Source organism: Pseudochaenichthys georgianus, chromosome 1, assembly GCF_902827115.2.
Source record: "Pseudochaenichthys georgianus chromosome 1, fPseGeo1.2, whole genome shotgun sequence".
Lineage (NCBI taxonomy): Eukaryota > Metazoa > Chordata > Actinopteri > Perciformes > Channichthyidae > Pseudochaenichthys > Pseudochaenichthys georgianus.
In genome coordinates this window covers 33,674,689-33,697,684 of record NC_047503.1, presented here as the reverse complement: position 1 = coordinate 33,697,684, position 22,996 = coordinate 33,674,689, and the positions used below count along the sequence as shown (strand labels likewise).

The following is a 22,996-nucleotide window of genomic DNA, read 5'->3' as shown; positions in this document are numbered from 1 at the left end:
GACCTCCTCCCAACATTTAGATTGTTATACTATGTGACCTGACTACTTTTATTACTTGGTCGTCTTGTATTGATATCAGTGATCAACCATGTGAAGATATGATAAAGGATTTCTGAACCTGCTAGTAGCTTCAGCAGGCCTCTTCTAAGCCATAACTATGAAAACCCCTGATAGCACACATCCAATCAGCTGATCACTTAAGGGAATGTCAGCCTGTTGCTAGTATCGCTGTGTGGCTCTTAAATGTGTAGGTGCTGTGTGTTTGTTGGTGTGTGTCTATTTACTCTTTGACATGCTTTCGGCACGGCACAGAGTTTCTCATGCAGGTGCCGGTGAGGATGTCTACGTTGTCGACGATGACGAAAGGTTTCTCCTCCAGTGTGACGATGGAGAGATGGTTTTCATCTGCATCCTCGTCCCCGTGGGAGTTATACCTCGGCCACACTGGGAACATCAGCGACAGCGTCCCGTTCTCCCAGCGGCCCATCTGTGTGTGCGGAAACACACACAAACACAAACAAAATCAGGGATCGCTATCTTCATTTAAGTGTTTTGACTGTTTAATTTCCGTGCTCTCATGCGAAACCACTGTGTTCATTTGTTACCTTCTCCCACTTCCTCTCACTATTCAGGACGATGACAACCAATTTGGGGTTGGCCTGGTAACCATCTGGAGTAAAGGATAAGTCACGGTCTTCATTCCACACATGCATCATGTGTCTGAAAACAAATGGAGAAAAACAGGGAGGAAGCTGTTATTTGCTTTTGTTTTGCATCAGTTTGAGTGCACAAGAGCAGATACATTTTAAATAACGAGTTAAGCACTCTATAATCACTGCAAGAGTATCCTCTTAAAATCAATGTTGTCTTCACCCACTGTGTGTGCATGCATGCCTGAGTGTGTGTGAGCATCCCTTTATGTGTAGGAGGGGGAAAAGTCAGAGGCCACATATCTCTCCCATCAACATTCTGCATTGATTTCTCCACAGATATACGCCTGAAAGACAAGCCACTGGTGCAACCCTCACTCTGTTACTCACTACAGTGATCTTGCATATGCAAACAGATCCTTTGCTGAAACATTTACACACTCGCTAAAGTGAAACAGTGGAGAGGAGTAAATGAACCAGTATCACACAGTGATATGGGATTAAGAATACATTCACTGACTCCAGTAAAACAATCTTCAGAAAGCGAGGCGTTTAGGACTGGAATGATAGCAGGATTCCCACTGGAGGAATGGAGGTCTGTCCGAGGAAGTTCACTAAAAGACCAAATAACAAAAGCGACAGCAGCTGCCCAAAAAAGAAAACACTTATTCTAAGATGCCTTTTTTTCTGATGTATTACATATGGTTTGATTAATTTTGACACCCTGTCAAACACTGTTTGCATGGGTGACACTTCACAACTGAAATATCATCTGGCAAAAATCAAATATATAAACATATGAGCATTCAAAGATTTAGAGCTTTACCTTTGCTTTACATATTTTTATTTCACACAATATTCGGCATATATACTGTATTTTCATGACTTATACATCTTACCATCATTTATATAAACACAGATTTGATGAATGAATTCAAACAATGCTTTAGCTATTCACAGATCAAAGCGTTAATATTCTTAATAAAAGGACTTGAAAAAAACTTTAGTTTTTTATGCAAGCAGGTCCTTGCACAGGGCCATGAGAGACTTCTTCCTGAACTCAAATACGGCAACAGAAAGTCAAGAAGCATTATGATAATTATTTGAGGGCTGTTTAGCAAGTGCCCTGCAGCTGAACAAAAACTATGATAATTGTGCTCTAATTCAAACAGGTGGGATTTTATGTTGTCTCATTTGCCAACACACTCTCACTCCCTAAGCGTCCAGGAGCGACGTTTGGTCAGTGTCCGTGGCGTCCAGTTGTGACGCTCCTAGGCTCCTTCAGCTTCATAAAGGGACGCAAATAGCTTTCAACTGATTGCAATGTATTCCCATCTGCGGCGGGATTTGACGCTCATGGAAGCACGGCATTCGTTTGTGTCGGCTGCCCTTAAAGGCAATGTGAGCGTCCATTCCCATTGGATAACGGAGAATTGTACACCCGGAAGTAAGTATTCCTCTTACTGTCGATTGATTTTACAGTGATATCTGCACTACTCATCGACTAAAAAACACCAGATTATCCTTGTTAATTACACAACATTGATTGGTTTAAATTGTGTGCAATGCTTTTGTATTTTTCCCCTTCGATTCGGAGAAACAAATATTTTTTCTGAGTAAAGGATGGCAGAAGACACTACACTACCCAGAATCCCCAGCTATCGTTTGGACTTACACCATGTGCTCTGTTTGACAAACCCCGTGATAGTCCTCAAGCTCTGTGATTGGAGAGTGTGCTCCGAGGGTTAAGCCGATTCTCGAACAGCATTTGAAATGGGATGGAACCACGGCAGACTGTCCAAAACTTCTGCCATCCTTTACTCCGAAAAAATATTTGTTTCTCCGAATCGAAGGGGAAAAATACAAAAGCATTGCACACAATTTAAACCAATCAATGTTGTGTAATTAACAAGGATAATCTGGTGTTTTTTAGTCGATGAGTAGTGCAGATATCACTGTAAAATCAATCGACAGTAAGAGGAATACTTACTTCCGGGTGTACAATTCTCCGTTATCCAATGGGAATGGACGCTCACATTGCCTTTAAGGGCAGCCGACACAAACGAATGCCGTGCTTCCATGAGCGGCAAATCCCGCCGCAGATGGGAATACATTGCAATCAGTTGAAAGCTATTTGCGTCCCTTTATGAGGCTGAAGGAGCCTAGGAGCGTCTCAACTGGACGCCACGGACACTGACCAAACGTCGCTCCTGGACGCTTAGGGAGTGAGAGTGTGTTGCATTTGCAGGAGAGGATTTCGAGTCAACACATAAATAATGTTGTTGGGCAGTGGATTGGAGAGAGGTAAGTTAATCATCTGTTTTACAAATACTTGGAAACAGGCCTGTGCTCTTTGGGAGCCGGCTCCACTCACAGAGTAAAGAGTAAAGAGTCAATACAAAGTCCCTGTCTCCCTCACAGGCTCTACAAAAACACAAACAGCTTGCCGTGAGTAAACCCTCTCAGCAAACACAAATAATTAAAGATAATCCTACAAAGGTTCACATAAGAGACACTTCTCTGCAACCTAACTGAATGTGCCTAGGTTAAAATGCTTTAAGTGACATGTCTAGACAAATAGACATGTTTGTGTTTGAAAAGTCTTCATAGTGCGGCAGGTGATGCCCTTGTCACAGTGCATTTCTACAGCTGAACACATATGGCGGAAACACTGGTGCAGGCTAGGTTAAAATATGGGAAACTGCTGTCTCCTTCTATTTCAGGTTTGTTACAATTCTTTCTAAACATTTTGATCTAAGCAGATGAGGCTGTTTTTGAGGCATGTAAAACAGGCGGATTATTCTTCATATATTCATATTTATAGTTGCATGTTTATTCATTGTGCCAAGTGATGTCAACAAAGCAAAGTGTACAGCTACATTAAAAAAGGGGTTCAGTGATTTTAAAAGTACAGTATGCTAAATGCTTTGCATTAACCCAGAAAAGTAAGGCCGGTTTTAATAGCATCCGCAGCGGCGGCATTACAGAATGAACCCTGCTATTATAAATGCCATCTTTAAAATGTGGGTCCTTTTACTCTGTACAGAATATTTCACTATTATTGAAGTGCTCGGCTAGCCATTGTGTGAGCTCTTTCTAAAAGTATGAATAAAGAAAGAAGGGAGGCTCTTCCCAAACCCTGTATTAGGGCAGGGAGCATCTTTTCAGAATAAAGTGACAGTTTAGGGGTTTGTATGATACAGTGGTTCCATCAAATAGAATAACCTTTTATACATTTACCTAAATAAACCTGTAGTATTGTGAAGACCAAATAAACTGTAGTAGAGTCTGGGATATTAATCCCTGTCAGGCAAGAATGACAGGCAACAGGGTTGATAGAGTCTTTAAAGTGCCAGATTATGTTGTCCTATTCCTCTCCACCTCACAATGTATGTATGCACACTGCGGCACGATTGTATCTAGACTAATGTATGCAGAATCCTGATCACAGTCTCTCCACTTCCAAATCAGGGAAGGGAAATCCAACCTGTCAGTTTATTATCACAAAGATTGGCTGCAGTTATTTTGACAAATATGCTAATTATATCTAATAAATTGGTGAAACAAATGGGGTACCTCTGACAGACCTCAATAGGAGATTAGACTATTTCAGAACCATCTTTTTTCTTCCTGAGTTATATTGGATCAACCTGTCAACAACGCCGGTATTGTATATGCTTTTGATATATACTGTAATAGGCTAATAAGAGAGAGATAATAAAGCCATCATGGTGAAAATCACTGTGGCTTTTATTCTAATGAGGCAGGAATAGATCAGCATAGATGTGCAGAGCCAAGCAACCTGACCTTTATGTATAAAGCCAGTTTAATTTAGATGTCTGAATTAATAATCATATTTTAGCCACTGAATGCCTCCTATTCAAAGAACCCTGAAAGGCAGCAATGCCACTAACACATTATTAAATCATGGATTTTCAGAATGAACGTGCCAGCATGTGTGCCCCCCACATCTTGTTTGAAGGATTTTACTGTTTCCTCATCACAGGGACTTCAGAGAAGAGCACATTCTGGTATGAACATGTGTGTGTGTGTGTGTGTGTGTGTGTGTGTGTGTGTGTGTGTGTGTGTGTGTGTGTGTGTGTGTGTGTGTGTGTGTGCACAGAGACACACATACTAATTCATGCCACCTACAGAGCCACATAACCAGAAAAAGACAGAGAGAACAAAGCTAGCAAAAGCGGCTTTAATCCTGACTTAATGACGGTGAATCCAGTCATGTGAAGTAAGGTGCACGCACGGAAAGACACACGAATGCACACACATACAGCACTCGGCCTCAGTTATCACAGGGCAGCAACAACACAGAGGTTTGCCTGTAGTTAAATGTATTGTCTTTTGACTGGGGAGCAGAGTGAGCCCATACACCATGTACACAAGCTAATGTCAGAAGACATCGCAGTGTTTAACACGACTGTCATCTCTGCTTTCCTTTCCTTTCTACCCCTCTCATTAGTACATTTAAAAGACTTATATAACACTGCTCAATACTCTACAAAGACAAACAGTGTTATGCAATCCCTTGGACCTTGAGCTCTTCACACTCTCTCACACACATTCTCACACACACACCTGCGCAGGGCACTGGGTGGTAGCTTCCCCGGGCTCCTGTCTGACGGTGTGCTGTAGCAGCTGCCCTGGGCTTCTGGCAGCTCCCCTTTCTCCCGAAGCATGGCGGTGGCTGCGGTGGAAATGATGCTAACGCCATCCCGCACCCGCGTGTCCAGAGGGTACTCCCAGTCATCGTAGGAGACGGAGATCATACCCAGAGGAAACATCTGAGAGGACAGATGAGAACATATTGTGTGAAAGATTCAATTAGATTTGTTTTAAGCATCCATATGTATCTCTGTCAGCCAGTTGATTTATTGGTTTGGTGTTTCGCATTATTCACATCTGGTTATGAGAAAGGTGTGAATAGCCACAAACTGCTCATTCAGGTATCGCCTACATTGAAAAAGGAAAAATTAAGCATTTGAGAAAAAAATGGTTCACTTAGTTTCTTAATATCATTTTACTCAAACAGAACGAGTACAAATAGAAAAATGCCAGCATGCTAGGCTGTCAATCTACTAGACATCTACTCTTGTTTATACATTTTAATTTCGATCCCAATGTGAATCGGTCCTTCTTCTTAAAGAAAGACAGAGGCCTAACATCCCAAAAAGAGACTTCAGAATGATGGACCAGGAAAATAGAAGAATAAACATTTGAGAGTCTTCTGAGTAAATGTAAGCACATATTGGATATGTTTTCAAATTTGAAAGTGAGGAGAACATTTGAGCTGATTGTAATTTGAATTATTTATACACATAAGACTATCCTATTTAGATAATAGCTACTTTGCTGTCCTACAGTTTCAGAGTGAATGTGTATGCAACGCTTGGCAAACATCCTATTAAGGAGCGGAGAAAATGTTTTCAGAAAGAGATGAATAAAAACAAAGCAGTAAACAAAACATCTGATACAATAGGAATTATTTGTTCCCAGTGAATATGAATTATCTCAATAATGTGTAAGGATCATGCTTATGGGAATCTTTGTTCTTTTCTGGTTGGGTGAATGGATTGATACCATCTATGTATTTGTGTGAAAAAACAAGACGAATAGATGGTTAGTTTTGCCTGGTGCAAAGAAACATGGGGAAACAGCTAGCCTCCGAAAGTACCTAAATCTGCTTTCCAGCACCTTTAGAGCTCATTTTGTTAAAATATTGTATCTAATTGGTTTAATCCGAACAAAAAAAGTGTGAAAACGAGAGGTTTTGTACTGGCTTTCTTGGTGGAGAGAAGTAACTGCCTTGAGTCTTGCTTGATCAAACAGAAACTGTCAGAAAGTCGGGCACCCCGACAAATTGTCTTTTCTACAGAAAGGATTAAGCAAAACAAGATATAAAGTGTTGCTAATTGAGCTTTAGAGAGGCTGGTATGCAATTTAAATATCTATTTAACTCTGTATTTTATATTTCCTGTAGAGAATACAGGAGATCAAATATGACAGGAGAGGCAGCAGATGACCTGCAACGGCCTGGATTCAAAATCCCTGCTCTTGTCAAACCTCTCAAAAGTGGCCACCTGTTACTACACATGGGGCCTCACTACCTCGGGGGTGAAGTCTGGGTTGCCAGTGGTGAGGCTGGACACAATCCAAATGTAACCGGCTCCTATCAGGCCCAAGGATCGAGCTTCCTCCATTATATACCTGTCAAGGAACAGAGTGAGATAATGAATACAGATTTGCTACAGAAAGGAAGACAGGAACAGCAGAAGAAAAATAAAAGACACTCACACAGCCTCATCCTTGGAGCAGTACAGCAGTATAACGGGACTCTGGATCCTCTTGAGGGCAATGTGTGATTTAGAGTTAGGGTCACCGTCTACAGCATCAAGAGTCACCACACTCTGCAGGTCCCAGCGTACAAAGCTGCAACAAAACACCATTAAATAATGCGCGGTACTTAATCCTGTCAGCTGCCGTAAATAAAGGTTGAAGATGAGATGAGAGTGTGTGTTTGTGGGGGAGTGTATTTATTACGTACCTGTGATCCACAGTTATCTTCAGTGTGCTGATGAAATCCTGGTACCCGGGGAACTTGGAAGTGACGATAGAAAATACATGCCAGTCATACTCCTCCATGATGGAGAGCATGAGCAGAGCCTCTTGCTGCAGAGCGGCACCGAACTGGAAGAACGTGGACTTCTCATCCTGCAACAACACACAGCAGCAGAGACAGTCAGCAGATGTGTCTGAGGAACTGAATTAAATTCAGAAAAGAACAAAAAAGAGCTGGAGTGAGTGCAAATCAGACTCAAAAACCCGGTGGAATTAAAACCATTTTCAATTTTGCAATCAGTGAGTCAGAACCGGAGAGATAAGAGAGAGAGTGTAAGCGCTAGAGAAACGAACGAGGGACAATGGGAAAGTGAGGAAGAGATACTGAGATTCAGTCAACAAGTGACATGACTGCTGGCAACAGGGGGGCCCTAATGGTCGGAGATAACTGCCTCATAACTCACATGGTTGATACACTTCAGCCCAATACAAGTAGCTAATATAACAACAGCTGTGCATTGTCTCATTGCAAGCGAGCCAAATCCGAATGCTCAACCTGCTCGCTTATTCTGTCTGCTGATGTATTAATAAACTGTTGAAAATGAGTCATTAATGCTGCACATAATCTTCCTGTGGTACACTAACCGCAGAAGATATGGTGTCATTTTATAGCAGAGGATATCCTCTATAAAAGCAGAGGATATCCTCTATAAACTGTGGCTCAAATGTTCCAGCATTCATTCACGATGCCGCGTACAGTTAAATCATTTCGTCTCAGCATTTGAGGGAAACTGGGGGTCGGCCTGAGAGGGGGAGGCAGCAGCAAGCATTACCAAAGCCAAAGCACATATTTAACAGAATGAAACCCAGCGCAAGTGTGAAATATGTTGCTAATGATTGCAGAATGTATGTTTGCATAAAGTGTAAGCTGAGTTTCTCCCCGGGGACACAACAAATAGACAGCGACACAGCCAATCAACCAGAGAGGAGAGAGGAGGAGCAGACAGGGAGAAAAAGAAAAGGCTCCAGGGGGGAGTGAGAGGGAGAAAAATGTTCCAGTCTTGAGAGGGAGAAAAATGTTCCAGTCTTGAGAGGGAGAAAAATGTTCCAGTCTTGAGAGGGAGATTGAGATACCTGCTGCAGACACACACACACACACACACACACACACACACACACACACACACACACACACACACACACACACACACACACACACACACACACACACACACACACACACACACACACACACACACACACACACACACACACACACACACACACACACACACACACACACACGCTCTGACACCCCTCCACAGGGGGCATCAAAGAGCGTGACACATTAAACTTCAAAAGCCCTCAGAAACACACATGGAGAATCAGCTGTCAGCTCCTGTCTCTGCCCCCGCCACCTCCACCTTAATGTGTGTGTATGTGTGCATGCGTTGGTGTGTGTATAAAACCATAGTGTGCCTTTAGTGTCCCTCAGTTTAACAAAAAGCTCACAGCTCAGGCCATCACACACATAAAGCCCCCGCAGAGATTGAACTTCTCCCCCTCTCCACCGCTGCAGAAAAGAGGAAAAGAGAGGATGAAATTGTTCTTCACAAATATCTATCTCACTGTTTCCATCGGTGTGTGTGTGTGTGTGTGTGTGTGTGTGTGTGTGTGTGTGGCTTTATATTTTACTCAGAAGGAAACATTTCTACTCTGTGTGGCAACAGGCATGTCCTCAGTTGTATGCAGATAACAACACACAAGCACAGACACAAACATGCATCCACACCAACTCCCATGCAAGAGTCCAACCAACAAAACTAACTGTTGATTTTTTTAAGGAAAATTCCAAGTGTCAGATTACATGTAACAAGATTACATTATCAGGATACAAAAACTGTATTCCCATTAAAGTTACATAAAAAAGGACAACATGTATTAGATTATATAGACCACTTTTAAGAGGTAAAAACCGAGAGTGAGTGCACAGTGATGATGTCTGGACTACTGATATAGCAATATCTATAGGAAAAAAAAGCTTTTAATACAAAAGTATGTAGGCTATTTATACAAAAATATAAGGCTAGGTCAAGTATATAACGTGCTCTTATCTTTTCTTTTTGTATGGCTTGGATTCAAGGACAGTTTAATCGTGCATTAGGTCAGAGAATAGTGTGTAACAGTTTTCTGACATAGTATATTTGTATAACTACAGATCAGCTTTCTATAAAGCCAGATGGAGAAGCTACCAAAGGTAAAACTCACAAAGACAATGTAGATATTAAGCCAAGCCGCTGGGAATCTGCTCTTTGCTGAGGTAAGGGTATTTAAAGTTACCTTATTAAATGTACATTAGGTCAAGGCTGGACAAAGGGGTTGCCTGTCATGGATCAGAGTACAATTATAACGGCACAGCCTTATACCGACTGCAGGGCATAATGATAGGACTAAGCATCATAGACTTAGGATAGACAGGATATGTACAGTACATCTTAAGACATTTTGGGTAACTATTTTTGCCATTCTCCTTATTTTTCTCTTCACAATATGTTTCCCCTGAAGGTTTGTTTAAAACTTGTATGATTATGCGGCTACTATATAATAAGCTGGATTCAATGATCAAGCAAAAATGCCAAACATTTGCTGCTTCATGAATATGATGGTGTGTTGCTCTTTAATGCTGCCTTGGGTTTGGGATTGCTAGTTAGACAAAACACACATTTTTCTTCCACTGTGGGGATTTTACAAATAAAATTAATACCAACATCGATTTTTATATCAATAAAGTAAGCCGAATACAAACATACATTATCTTGCCTTCCACTACAAGTGCCCACTGAGGAGCCACATCAGGTGGTAAAAAGTGAGGGTACATCATAAACAGTTACTAGCCCAAAATGGTGCTCAACAAAAAAACAGCCAATTAAAAAGTGAGATTGTAACAAATAACATACACTGAGGTGCTGACAAGATGAAGATGTTGCAGAGGGTGGTACTGTACTACATGTCATACACACTCATAACATGCTTTTAACATTTACACCATTATTATTAATAAATATATTATTTAAGCTCTCACAGTGGACTTTTTCACACACTTCCTTTTGAATACCTCCTCAATCTGAGGAGCAGAGGAGATGATGTAAGAGCAGATGAGAGGAAAGGATGGAGGGCAAGTGGGGAATTCAGAATGAGTCTTTTAAGAAGACTGAGAAGTGGAGGGGGCGACGATAGTTACTGCTGGTTGCTGAATTATAAAGGATAAAAGGAGACGTTGACACAGACCTGCGTCTTCTCATCAAATCACACAAGTCCACCATAAAGCTCACATATGAATAATGCACAAATACCACACACACACACACACCACACACACACACACACACACACACACACACACACACACACACACACGCACGCACGCACGCACACATAAACGCACGCACGCACGCACGCACACACACACACACACACACACACACACACACACACACACAACACACACACCACACACACACACACACACACACACACACACACACACACACACACACACACACACACACACACACACACACACACACACCAAACGTATTTCTACATTTTAGCCCACATACCGTACCTAGAGATTTACTGATGACATTGTGCATCAATTATACAAATAAGTGAACTTCATGTACAGTTTCAACTACACCCAGACGCATGCACACAGCGCACATACACACACAAATGGTCATGTGAACATGCACAAAGGCCCCTCAAAATATATCTTTACTCTTAAGCCGGCATTCCATTAAATAATAAACCACCAAGAAAAGCATCTCACTTTTTATATCACACTCGCACACACACACACACACACACACACACACACACACACACACACACACACACACACACACACACACACACACACACACACACACACACACACACACACACACACACACACACACACACACACACACACACACACACACACACACACACACACACACACACACACGCGTGTCAAATTTCATTATTGTTTACAGCAATCAGATGAAGAAAGTATGAAGTGTGGGGAGAGTTGTCCAGATTCAGGCTAATGAGAAAGGAACTGACACATTTCTAGAAATCGTTGTAAGACAACATCATGTGGGATGCATGAGGAGGAGCTGAGTCCCACACGTAGTGAAGGTGGATACAAAGAGAAAATAAGCAGACAAAAGACAGGGAACAATAATAGTAAAGCTGGTAGAGCAGATGACATTGGGCAGCACAAAAGAAGAGGATATAGCTAGTGTGCAGAATAATTAGATAAGGCCGGGGGAAGATGGTGATGAGGCCAGCAATGTGCAATATTAATATTTAATGCAGTAGGTCAGTTAGGATTGCGCAGCCACATTACAGTTTTTCTTAATCGCTAAACCCACTATTTAGAATCAAAATTCCTTTCATCAAACCAACAGCACAGCCATCGAAACAGAAAACCATTTCTCTACAACAGTATACCATGTATCATTGATATCACACAAAATGCAGATGCTAAGCAGTGTTTTGCAAAACAGATCACACAATTCTCTGACTGAAGTTACAATTCTCTACACAAACATCAAAAATCTTTTGTGTAACTCATGTCTACAAAACAAAATAATCTTCTCACAGTGGATAACACTTACTCCTCATAAACGTAGACCATAGCTACACTAATTGACACTTGATGTGCAAAATATTAACACTTGTTATCAGTCAATCACCCCATTGAAAAAGGTAACCGCATGGAATGTACTGTATACCTTACAGTAATGATGTTACTGTTAGCTGATATCAATGACTTTCCTATAGTAATTGTAATTAGTGAGAATCCTATAAAAGACCTCCCTCACTTCAGTAAGATGTTTGTGTGAACAAAATGGCTGATCGAGTAGGTAGAGGAGCTCTGAGAGGAAGAAGGAACCCTGTTGTTCAGCGAGGAAGAGGGAGGGCTGATGTTCAGAGAGGAAGAGGGAACCCTGATGTTCAGAGAGGAAGAGGGAACCCTGATGTTCAGAGAGGAAGAGGGAGGGATGTACGTATGCGTGGTGGAAGAGTTGAAAGGGGACCAATGCGAACAGTAGTTTCGGACAACACCTGAGCAACTATTGTGGACCCCGTCATAAACCATGGCATGTCCCTCAGTGAGGCTGGCCAAAGGGTTCAGCCCAATATACGGAGATCAACAGTGGCATCCATTATTGGGATCTTCAGGCACGAAAATAGGTAAGCTACTGTAACCCTTTTTTACAGCACTTCATGCATTTCTATTTTTATGTAGGTTTCGATCACTGTTTTTATATTACAGTACATAACATTCTCAAATATGTATTGATAGAACTGAAAGAGCACCCCGCTCTGGTGGCAGAGGAAAGGCCTTTACTCCAGAACAAGAGTCTGCCATTGAGGAGTTCTTCTCTGCCTGGAGATGGAAGGTTTATGACCATCATCCTCATGACAGAATGCCCCTTTTGGACGCAATGAATGCTGGCTGTCGGGACATCTCTGCGGAATCCTGTCAAGGGTGGTGTCGACACGCAGAGAGATATTTCCCACGCTGCCTTGCAAGGGAAGACATACGCTGTGACGTAGATGAGGCTATGTGGCCAGACAGAGGCCAAAGAGCAGATCAGTAAAGCTATATACATCTCATTCTCTGCTTGACTGCTGATTTACATCATTTACCCGTGTTATTTTGTTTCCAGTGTATTGCTATTCATCTTTTGTTTCTGTTACGGTGCTCTTCTGAAAATGAGACAATAAAAACAATGACATAGTTACAGTAACATACTGTTTTTCCTATATGTAAGTTTGTTTCTCCCAACTTGTCAGTTTTCCGTTCAGTTTCCAATATCGATAGCTTGAGGTTTGTGTATTGATGATTGTAGTCAGTATTTAGTGCGCCACTTAGTAATGACTGTTCAATAGTCTTCTAATGAGCTGACAAATGTTTGTTTTTGGAGAAGGTATCTGGTTTTGGAAGGGGTATTTTTAGTTTTGAGTGCCTTAGAGCACTTTGCAAGAAATGTATATTGTTATGGTAGAATGTGTTATTATGGTGACCGGAGTGTCAGTTATGAAAACACATTTGTCTCATTAGAGGACAATTTGTTCTGTTTCGATCGACTTATTCTTTTTTGTGACCAGTATTTTCAGTTTTGGTCATGTAAGTGCATTTTGCAAAAGATATTCAGAGTTATGGCGAGTGTGTTTCTGTTTAGATGGCTATGTTCTTGTTTTGAAGAAATGCATTTTGATTCTAAATAGTGGGTTTAGCAATTGAGAAAAACTGTAAGTTGGCCTGACAAAGTACGGCCTCCAGATGCTGCCAAGTACCATCCTACTTAAGACTACACAAAAGTGCAAACAAACTAACATGGCATGGATGTCTAGTTGCGGAACCAAGCGGATATTCTCATGGGATTTTTTAGAAGGTGACTGAGAAAGGACTGCAGCTTTTAAAGGTGGTTTACTGTGTTCAAAAATACAATACTGTCAGATTATGTAGAATAGACAGTAACATATTTAAATACAATTGTATTTGTGCCATTTCTTATCTAAAAAGTATTTAATAAAAAGGTGTTGCAAAAAGATGGGTGGCCGTTATCAAAGTTGTATCTCGGTTTCCCTGTATTAATAACACAGAGGATTGCATTACGTTTCCATATAGTGGCATTGCTTATTTGGACAGTTAAATGCAACACTGCTGTTGTGTCCCGTCAATTATGTTAGTTTGTTATGTATTTGTCGCGTTCATGTTTGTTTTGTTTGTTTCACTTCCTGTTTTATGTTGTACTCCTTGTCTCATTCCAGGTGCCTTTACTTCCTTGGTTCTTGTTTTCCGCCATCGTCAGCGTCTGCCCCGCCCCTGATTGTTTCCACCTGTTCCCACTTACCTCTTGTATATATTGTCCTGTCTCCCCTTGTCTGTTGTCAGTTCGTCTTGTTCGTCATGCCAAGAAGTCGGATCCAAGCAGCCATAGAGAGACCAAGTACCTTTTTGATATCCTCCATGAGAGCGTTTTGTTTTGTGACCGTTTTAGTCACTCCCTCTGTAAATAGTGTTTCTTAGTTTTTTGATCCATTAAAGTTTATTTTTTCTTCAAACCTTTTCGTCTCCGGGTTGTGCATTTGAGTCCTCCTATCAGTGAGTCACGGTTCATAACAGAACGAACTGACCAAAGTATGGACTCAGCCAACCTGCAGACCGCCCTGTCCGTACAGGGTAACGTCATCCATCAACACCAGGAGCAGCTAAAGAATATTAGTCAAGGAGCTTTCAGATCGCCAGGAGGGTTTCCAGACCTCCGTCACTTCACAGGTGAACCATCTGGCAACACAGCTCCACGGGATTCTCTCATCTGGAGGCAGCTCCCACAGCTCCGATTCCTGCTCCTCCACCTGATGCCAATCCTGCTGTGAATCATGCCTCTCCTGTTCCACTGCGGTTGGCAGCACCGGAGAAATACTCAGGAGAATCGAGCAACTGCAGAGCCTTCTTAGTCCAGTGTGATTTACATTACCAACTTAATTCAGCAGCTTTTGTATCTGATGAGGCTAAGATAGCGTTTATGATCTCCCACTTAACCGGCAGAGCTGCCGCATGGGCCACTGCGGAGTGGTCTAGATATTCCAATATCTGTAGATCCTTCATAGCGTTCAAAGACACTATGAGCCGCATATTTGATATTACCTCACCTACCAGTGACGCCACTCGGGCTCTTATGCAGCTCAAACAGCACTCAAGATCCGTAGTAGATTATGCCATAGAGTTCCGTACCTTAGCCATAGACAGTGGTTGGAACACTCCAGCACTAATAGATGCCTTCCGCAATGGACTCTCAGAGACGATTAAAGATCACCTGGCTCCATTAGAGTTACCACAAGACCTCGAATCACTCATTTCCACGTCTCTCCGAATTGACAATCGCATCAGGGAAAGAGAGAGAGAACGACGCCGAGTCGCAAAAGGCCTCCCAGCCACCATGGGCGCTCTCTGGGTAGGCAGTTCTCAGGGGATTCCTTGTTCGCCTCTTCATCAGGCCCAGCAGTGACAGCGCCACCACAGGCACCGGAGGAACCTATGCAGCTCGGGAGAACGAGGATTTCTCCAGAGGAACAACGGCGCCGCCTGCAGGAGGGATGCTGCTTCTACTGTGGTCAAATGGGACATCAGCAGGCGACATGTCCGGGGAAAAAGGCATGCTCACCAACCATGAGGAGGGCGCTGGTGAGCAAAATTTCATCTGATTATCCTCCTCGCACACTCACCCAGGTAGATATCACTGCCAATAGTAAGACACACACTATGGGGGCCTTAATTGACTCTGGGGCTGATGAAAGTCTCATAGACTGGGGTCTAGCGAAACGTCTTAATATTAAGACTGTTCCGCTCAAACATCCCGTCAATGCCAGTGCCCTAGACGGCAGACTTATGTGTAGAGTCACTGACTGTACAGAACCCATGCAAGTGACTATTGACAATAATCATGTGGAAATGATGCAATTTCATCTGTTCGATTCTGCACAGCATCCGCTGATTTTGGGGTTTCCCTGGTTAAAAACACACAACCCACATATAGACTGGTGTTCAGGACAAATTAAGGGATGGGGAGAGAATTGTGAACATTCATGTAAAGCTCCATGTACTGTTGCAGTGGCTGATAGTAGCTCAGACTTTCCTGACCTTTCCAAGGTCCCCTCTTGCTACAATGACATTAAAGAGGTTTTTAACAAAACCAAAGCACTATCATTGCCTCCTCATCGTCCGTTTGACTGTGCCATCGACCTGTTACCTGGTGCACCCATCCCTAGGGGGCGCTTATATTCTATCTCAGGACCAGAGCGGGCGGCCATGGATGACTACATCTCCTCCTCACTGAAAGCGGGGATAATCCGTCCCTCTTCTTCACCTGCGGGTGCAGGATTCTTCTTTGTGGGGAAGAAGGATGGGTCTCTAAGACCATGCATTCACTACAGCCCATTAAATGACATTACGGTGAAAAACCGCCACCCACTCCCGCTGATGTCTTCAGCATTTGAACTACTTCAGTCAGCTAAGGTGTTCACCAAGCTCGATCTGAGAAATGCCTACCACCTTGTCAGGATTAGAGAGGGTGACGAGTGGAAAACGGGGTTCAATACACGTAGCGGACATTACGAATACAGGGTTATGCCTTTTGGACTATGTAATGCTCCTGCTGTTTTTCAAACTATGGTCAATGACATTTTGAGAGAATTTTTGAATGTGTCTATATTTGGACGATATTCTGATTTTCTCTCCAGATATTCAGTCTCATGTCAGGCATGTCTGCCAAGTCCTCCAAAAGCTTCTGGAGAATCAGTTGTATGTGAAAGCTGAGAAGTGCGATTTCCATGCAACCACTGTCTCTTTCCTGGGCTACATTATCACCGCCAATCAGTTCCAGATGGATCCGTCCAAGGTCAGTGCGGTGACCGACTCGCCTACTCCAGATAGCCGCAAGAGAGTCCAACAGTTCCTGGGGTTTGCCAACTTTTACCGAAAGTTTATACGCAACTTCAGTTCTGTAGCCGCTCCTCTACATGCTCTCACCTCTAAAGTTTCCTTTCAGTGGACCCCCCAGGCCGAGTCTGCTTTCCAGTGCCTCAAGAAAGGATTCACCACGGCTCCCATACTCACTGTTCCGGATTCCCAGAGACAGTTTATGGTTGAGGTCGACGCGTCCAACGAGGGCATAGGGGCTGTGTTGTCCCAGAGGTCCTCCAAGGATAACCGGATGCACCCCTGCGCTTATCTATCGCGTAAGTTGACCTCAGCTGAAAAGAACTATGATGTGGGGAACAAGGAGTTACTAGCTGTCAAAGCAGCTTTGGAGGAATGGAGACACTGGCTCGAAGGGGCGGAGCAACCGTTTGTTGTGTGGACAGACCACAAGAACTTAGAGTATGTCAGAAAAGCCAAGAGACTCAATTCACGTCAGGCCCGGTGGTCTCTGTTCTTTAGTAGGTTGAACTTTACATTATCCTTTAGACCCGGTACGCAAAACCGTAAGCCAGATGCACTGTCTCGTCTCTTTGAGCCTGTCCCTAATGCCAAGAAACCTGAATCAATCCTTCCACTAAACTGTGTGGTTGGGTCGTTAACTTGGGACCCCCGGACCCATCCGGGGGTCCGGGGAACTATGTTTGCCATAAAGCAGCGGTTCTGGTGGCCGGCCATGAGAAAAGAGGTCTCTGAATATGTGGCGGCCTGTCCAGCGTGCGCCCGGAATAAGACTTCTTCCCAGGCCCAGGTGGGTCTGCTCCAGCCTCTCCCAGTGCCTCAACGACCATGGTCGCATATCTCCATGGACTTTGTGACTGGATTCCCACCTTCCAAAGGTAACACTACCGTCCTTACAGTGGTGGATCGGTTCTCAAAGATGGTACATTTCATTCCTCTGCTCAAACTTCCCTCTGCCAAGAAAACGGCAGAGGTCATGCTTACTCATGTGTTCAGAATTCATGGTTTTCCCAGCGACATAGTTTCAGACAGAGGTCCTCAGTTCACTTCCATCTTCTGGAAGCAGTTTTGCCAGCTCCTCGGCGCCACCGTCAGCCTGTCCTCCGGTTATCACCCGCAGTCCAACGGTCAGACAGAACGCCTGAATCAGGTCCTCGATACCTGCCTCAGGTGTCTCGTGTCCCAGAAGCAATCCACTTGGAGCGATCATCTGACCTGGGTAGAGTACGCTCACAACACTCTTCTATCGGCTGCCACTGGTCTCTCCCCGTTCCAGTGTGCGAATGGATATCAGCCCCCTTTCTTCCCTGCCAATGAAGAAGAAGTCAAGGTGCCATCCGCACACGCTATGGTTCGACGTTGTCAGCGGGTCTGGGCCGGTGCTCGGTAGGCGCTACTCCGGACCTCGACCCGGATGAAGTCAGCGGCGGATCGTCACAGACGTGCGGCCCCCCTCTACAAGCCGGGACAAAAAGTCTGGCTCTCTACCAAGGACCTACCTCTTTATGTTCATTCCAAGAAGTTGGCACCAAGGTTTGTGGGTCCTTTCCCAGTCTCAAAAATCATTAACCCTGTCTCTGTGCGCCTCAAACTCCCCAGATCCTTGAAGGTTCATCCTACGTTCCATGTCAGCAAACTCCAGCCAGTTCACTCTGAGAGCACTCTGGTTCCCCCCTCAAAACCCCCCCCTCCACCCCGGATCGTTGATGGTGGCCCGGTGTACACGGTCAGGAAACTGCTGTCGGTCTGCAAACGGGGCCGAGGACGCCAATTCTTGGTCGATTGGGAGGTATACGGGCCTGAGGAACGTTGCTGGGTCTCCTCGACTTTCGTGGTGGATAAAGGACTCATAAATGACTTCTATGATCGCAATCCTGAGCAGCCTGGGCCGTCGGGAGTCGGCCTTAGAAGGGGGGGTACTGTTGTGTCCCGTCAATTATATTAGTTTGTTATGTATTTGTCGCATTCATGTTTGTTGTTTGTTTCACTTCCTGTTTTATGTTGTACTCCTTGTCTCATTCCAGGTGTCTTTACTTCCTTGGTTCTTGTTTTCCGCCATCGTCAGCGTCTGCCCCGCCCCTGATTGTTCCCACTTACCTCTTGTATATATTGTCCTGTCTCCCCTTGTCTGTTGTCAGTTCGTCTTGTTCGGCATGCCAAGAAGTCGGATCCAAGCAGCCATAGAGAGACCAAGTACCTTTTTGATATCCTCCATGAGAGCGTTTTGTTTTGTGACCGTTTTTGTCACTCCCTCTGTAAAGAGTGTTTCTTAGTTTTTTGATCCATTAAAGTTTATTTTTTCTTCAAACCTTTTCGTCTCCGGGTTGTGCATTTGAGTCCTCCTAGTCACGGTTCATAACAACTGCCATCCCTTACATTTGTATTAACTTTACTTCTATTACAAGTCAAGACGTATGCCCTGAAAAATGATAGTGTGTTGAAATAAATCAGACCAGTGTATCACAGAATAGCATAGGAGAGTATCTTAATACCAGTTGTAGTAGTCAAACATGTGATGCTATCTTTAATACATGACCTGAAACAAGATTAGAGCATGTGGGGTGATAGACAGCCTGTTTCTAGTATTTAAAATATTCATAAAATCCAGGCAAGGTTACCTCGGGTATTACAGCAGATATTTTTGTAAGCTAAATTCCATCTGGCAATGTTGGACCTTATCAGTGTAATTAGGATTAATTGGACTATGAGTAGGATATGTTAGAGTGAGGAAAGTTAGTCACACTTAAAAGGGGCTTGTAAAACTGCACTAACAAGCTACACTGACACAGACACATTTTCTGCTGCAGCATAATTCTGTGTAAATTCTCAGCAGATGTTCTGCAAACCCCAGTGCTAACAAACACTGCTCTAAATCCGTCCACTAACAAAGAATTAGCTCAGGAAAGCCACTTACAAACAGTAGACTAGGAGAGAAAGCCGTTATCATTTGACCAGCATCCGAAGTAGCATCCAGAAAAAGACAGAGAAGGGCTGTTTATGTTTAAAAAGCTCCCGTTTGCCATTAGGAGTTATACATGGTAAAGAGAAATACCAAGCAATAACAGGTTTTGACCGGTCAAAGATAACCACAGTTCATAGTATATTTGAGTAGGCATATGGAGACTATATTGAATCTTGCCTTTTCGAAAGAGCTATTGTGAATGGGTGGGAATAGAGTGATTTAATGTGACGGGTATTGAAAGTAATTTGGCACAAAAAGAAACCTACACATAAACATTGATTTCTTGGTGTTTTAATTATTCTACGATTTCAGGAACAAGTAAACTGCTTTGTATCAGCTTGATAGTCAAACGTGTAACATCAAACAGCATTCTTTGAACGTAGCAGAGAGCTGTGAACAGGGACAGCAACGTCGACAACCTCCACAGCAGAGACATTGCATTCACATGTTTCTTGACACTAACAGAATGTAAAGGCTGGTCCATCAATAGCTAACAAGCAGCGGCCCCTCAAGAACTGAAAGCTCTTCAGTTTAAGAACACAGAGACAGGTCCCAAAGCCCACATCCACTATCCGAACATACTTTCCATCCCCAGGATTGACAGAGCTATAACATTTAGCATGCAGACATCGGCTCCCAATGCCAACAAAGGCTACTTTAGTATTTAACAAGAGGTAAGTCCCAATGCTTACATCTACTGTAGTATTTAACAGCCTCACACTCCCCAGGCAAACACAGAATAGCATTTAACACGGAACAGAGCCCCCAAGCTAGCAAAGGCTAGCTCAGACTAGTGAACCATTAGATCTCACCGCTAACTTTGACAAGAATGTAATGGACAGCGTTGCGGCCATGGACTGAGAAACAGCGAACAGCACTGACACAACCTCAGAATGGAATATGGGACTTAAATGCAGCACGTCTCCTGACACTTGGAAAAACATGTTCCTGCTCATGTTCCTGCTCCGACCAAACACAAGTTTAAAGAGTCTTATGTTATTTTGCTTCGGAGATATCCAGCACTCAAGCAGACTTTCTGGATAGGTCGGTATTTCGGTAGAGTTGTTACTGCGTTACAGAAAGTGATGGAAGCAAAGTAGAAAATACTTCTCTCAAAAACAGTGATGGGTTTTTATGAACATGATTGGTATGCAAAGAATATAAAAGTCTTCTGCTTTTATACTCAATTGTTGGCACACAAATGCTCAAGGCAGCACATCCCACAAATAAATGAAGAGTCTGGATGAAAGGAGACGAATCAGACGAATCTGAGATTTTTATTTGACAATTTATACTTTGGAAAAAATTATTTATGGTTTGAAAAGGTATGTCGTGTTTCAATTGTCGTGTGCAATTCCAAGTTCCTGAAATTGCACAACTCAAACTTCCCTATTGACAACAAGTGGAATTCACACCACACTGTGTTTGGAGAGTTACTATAAATTCATTACTATCAAAATGTGAGCCCTAAATACTCGACAGGTTTTTGGTTGGAGTGAAAAGTGTTCTTTTGCTTAATAGATTCAGATCTTTATTGCCTTGTTATGCCTCAGAGAGTTAACCTCTCATCGAGACTCCATTGTCTCCATTGTCAACCCCTCCACTCACATCCGTAACCTTGGCATCATCCCCGACCCCACCCTCACTTTCCTCCCTCACGTCAACCAGGTCACAAAAAACGCATTCTTCCATTTAAAGAACATCGCCCGCATTAGACCCTCCCTCTCATCGACCGCTGCTGAAACTCTGATCCATGCCTTTATAACATCCCAACTGGATCACCTGCATTCACACTAAAGAAACTTCAATATGTCCAAAACTCAGCTGCCCGCTTGCTCACCTCCACCCGACGCTCCGATCACATCACCCCTATCCTCCATGACCTCCACTGGCTCCCCATCAAACACCGCATTGACTTTAAAATATTACTTTTCACTTTCAAAGCCCTCAACAACCTTGCCCCCCCCTACCTCTGTGACCTCATCCAACGACACAACCCCACCCGTCGTCTCAGGTCTGCTGAAGCTAACCTACTGCAGCCCATCAGGACAAAGCTCTGGACCTGGGGTGACAGGGCCTTCGCAGCAGCCTCCCCCACACTCTGGAACTCCCTCCCCAGCCACGTCAGATCCGCCAACACTCTCACATCATTCAAACAATCCCTCAAAACTCACCTTTTCACTCTTGCCTTCAGCTCCTCCTAGCTTAGCACTTTCTACTTTTGTTGTTATTTTTGTTTTACTTGCTTGTAAGTGATTTGAGCACCAGGAAAAGCACTTTATAAATGTAATGCATTATTATTATTATTTATTAATGTCCATAAAAACTGAGAACCCACCGCTGCCTCTGCCACAGAGGAACTAATACACTCTGTTCTACTGAAGGTTTGCTCTAATTATCTCAGGAAAGTCATACAGTAAACTCACATTTGCTTTCCAAATCCATTAAAAACAGCTTGCAGACATATTGCTGCCTTGAGAACGAACAGCCATCCATCATACCCACGTAATATATTTATTTCCTGTCAGCGTGTCATTTGAAAATCTTTACAATCTTTGTCTGCATTTCTTTTGTGTTGCAAAAACCAATTATCAGATACTAATACGTGATGAGATTATCAGGAGATTAGTGATTTGTTAATCCAGTGTCACACTCCTGGTAACGCGTCAGATATATGTTTACAGAGATTAAACCAGGTAGAAAATGTATTTCCAGATAACCTTCAACTTTGTATCTTATCTGAGAGTTTGATATGTTATAATGCATTTACTGCAGCTGCTAATATTTCAGTTCATGGATAAAAGCAGTTTTGTTTTTAATAAATGAGGAATTATTCATTTTCTAATAATCAGTGAGCGGATGGTCAATTGTAGTGAAAGTTAGTATAAACCACATTTATATATTTGTGTGTGTGAAGTGTTGATACTTCAGAGTATATTGAATGAAAAAGGGAAACTGGTAAATAAACAATAATGACTGTAGAGTAAATAGAGAGCAGTTGTCAGACACTGACAAATAAATCATACAAATATGCAAGAGAAAAAACCTAATTTGAGGCTCTGACTGAGAAGCAAAAACACACATTTAAAAAGAATTAAATAAGCAAAGCTTACTAATGCATATTTTATAAACACCATTAAGCCTAATCAGGACAGCAACACAGCTTTCTAGTGTTTGGATTGATCAAAATGTAAACTTAAGCAGAGGTTCAAGTTGAGTCAGGTTAATGTTCTCATTTATACGGTACGTTTTTGATAAATAACCTATGGAAAAGGAGACGTGGTTTTGAGATGCATTTAAAAAACACTTTAT

At 42.9% G+C, this 22,996-nt stretch overlaps 1 protein-coding gene across 1 annotated transcript in view; it reads right to left on the bottom strand.

The window, feature by feature from the left end:
* grin2ab (glutamate receptor, ionotropic, N-methyl D-aspartate 2A, b) overlaps nucleotides 1-22,996 on the bottom strand; it is a 143,158-nt gene that overhangs the window by 27,222 nt on the left and 92,940 nt on the right. Inside the window, exons 5-10 of the mRNA XM_034084548.2 lie at nucleotides 7,207-7,373; nucleotides 6,957-7,091; nucleotides 6,770-6,869; nucleotides 5,241-5,446; nucleotides 606-720; nucleotides 285-487 (exon numbers count right to left, since the gene is read on the bottom strand). Of these exons, the coding sequence (XP_033940439.1) occupies nucleotides 285-487; nucleotides 606-720; nucleotides 5,241-5,446; nucleotides 6,770-6,869; nucleotides 6,957-7,091; nucleotides 7,207-7,373 (926 nt within the window). The remainder of the gene's footprint in view (nucleotides 1-284; nucleotides 488-605; nucleotides 721-5,240; nucleotides 5,447-6,769; nucleotides 6,870-6,956; nucleotides 7,092-7,206; nucleotides 7,374-22,996) is intronic.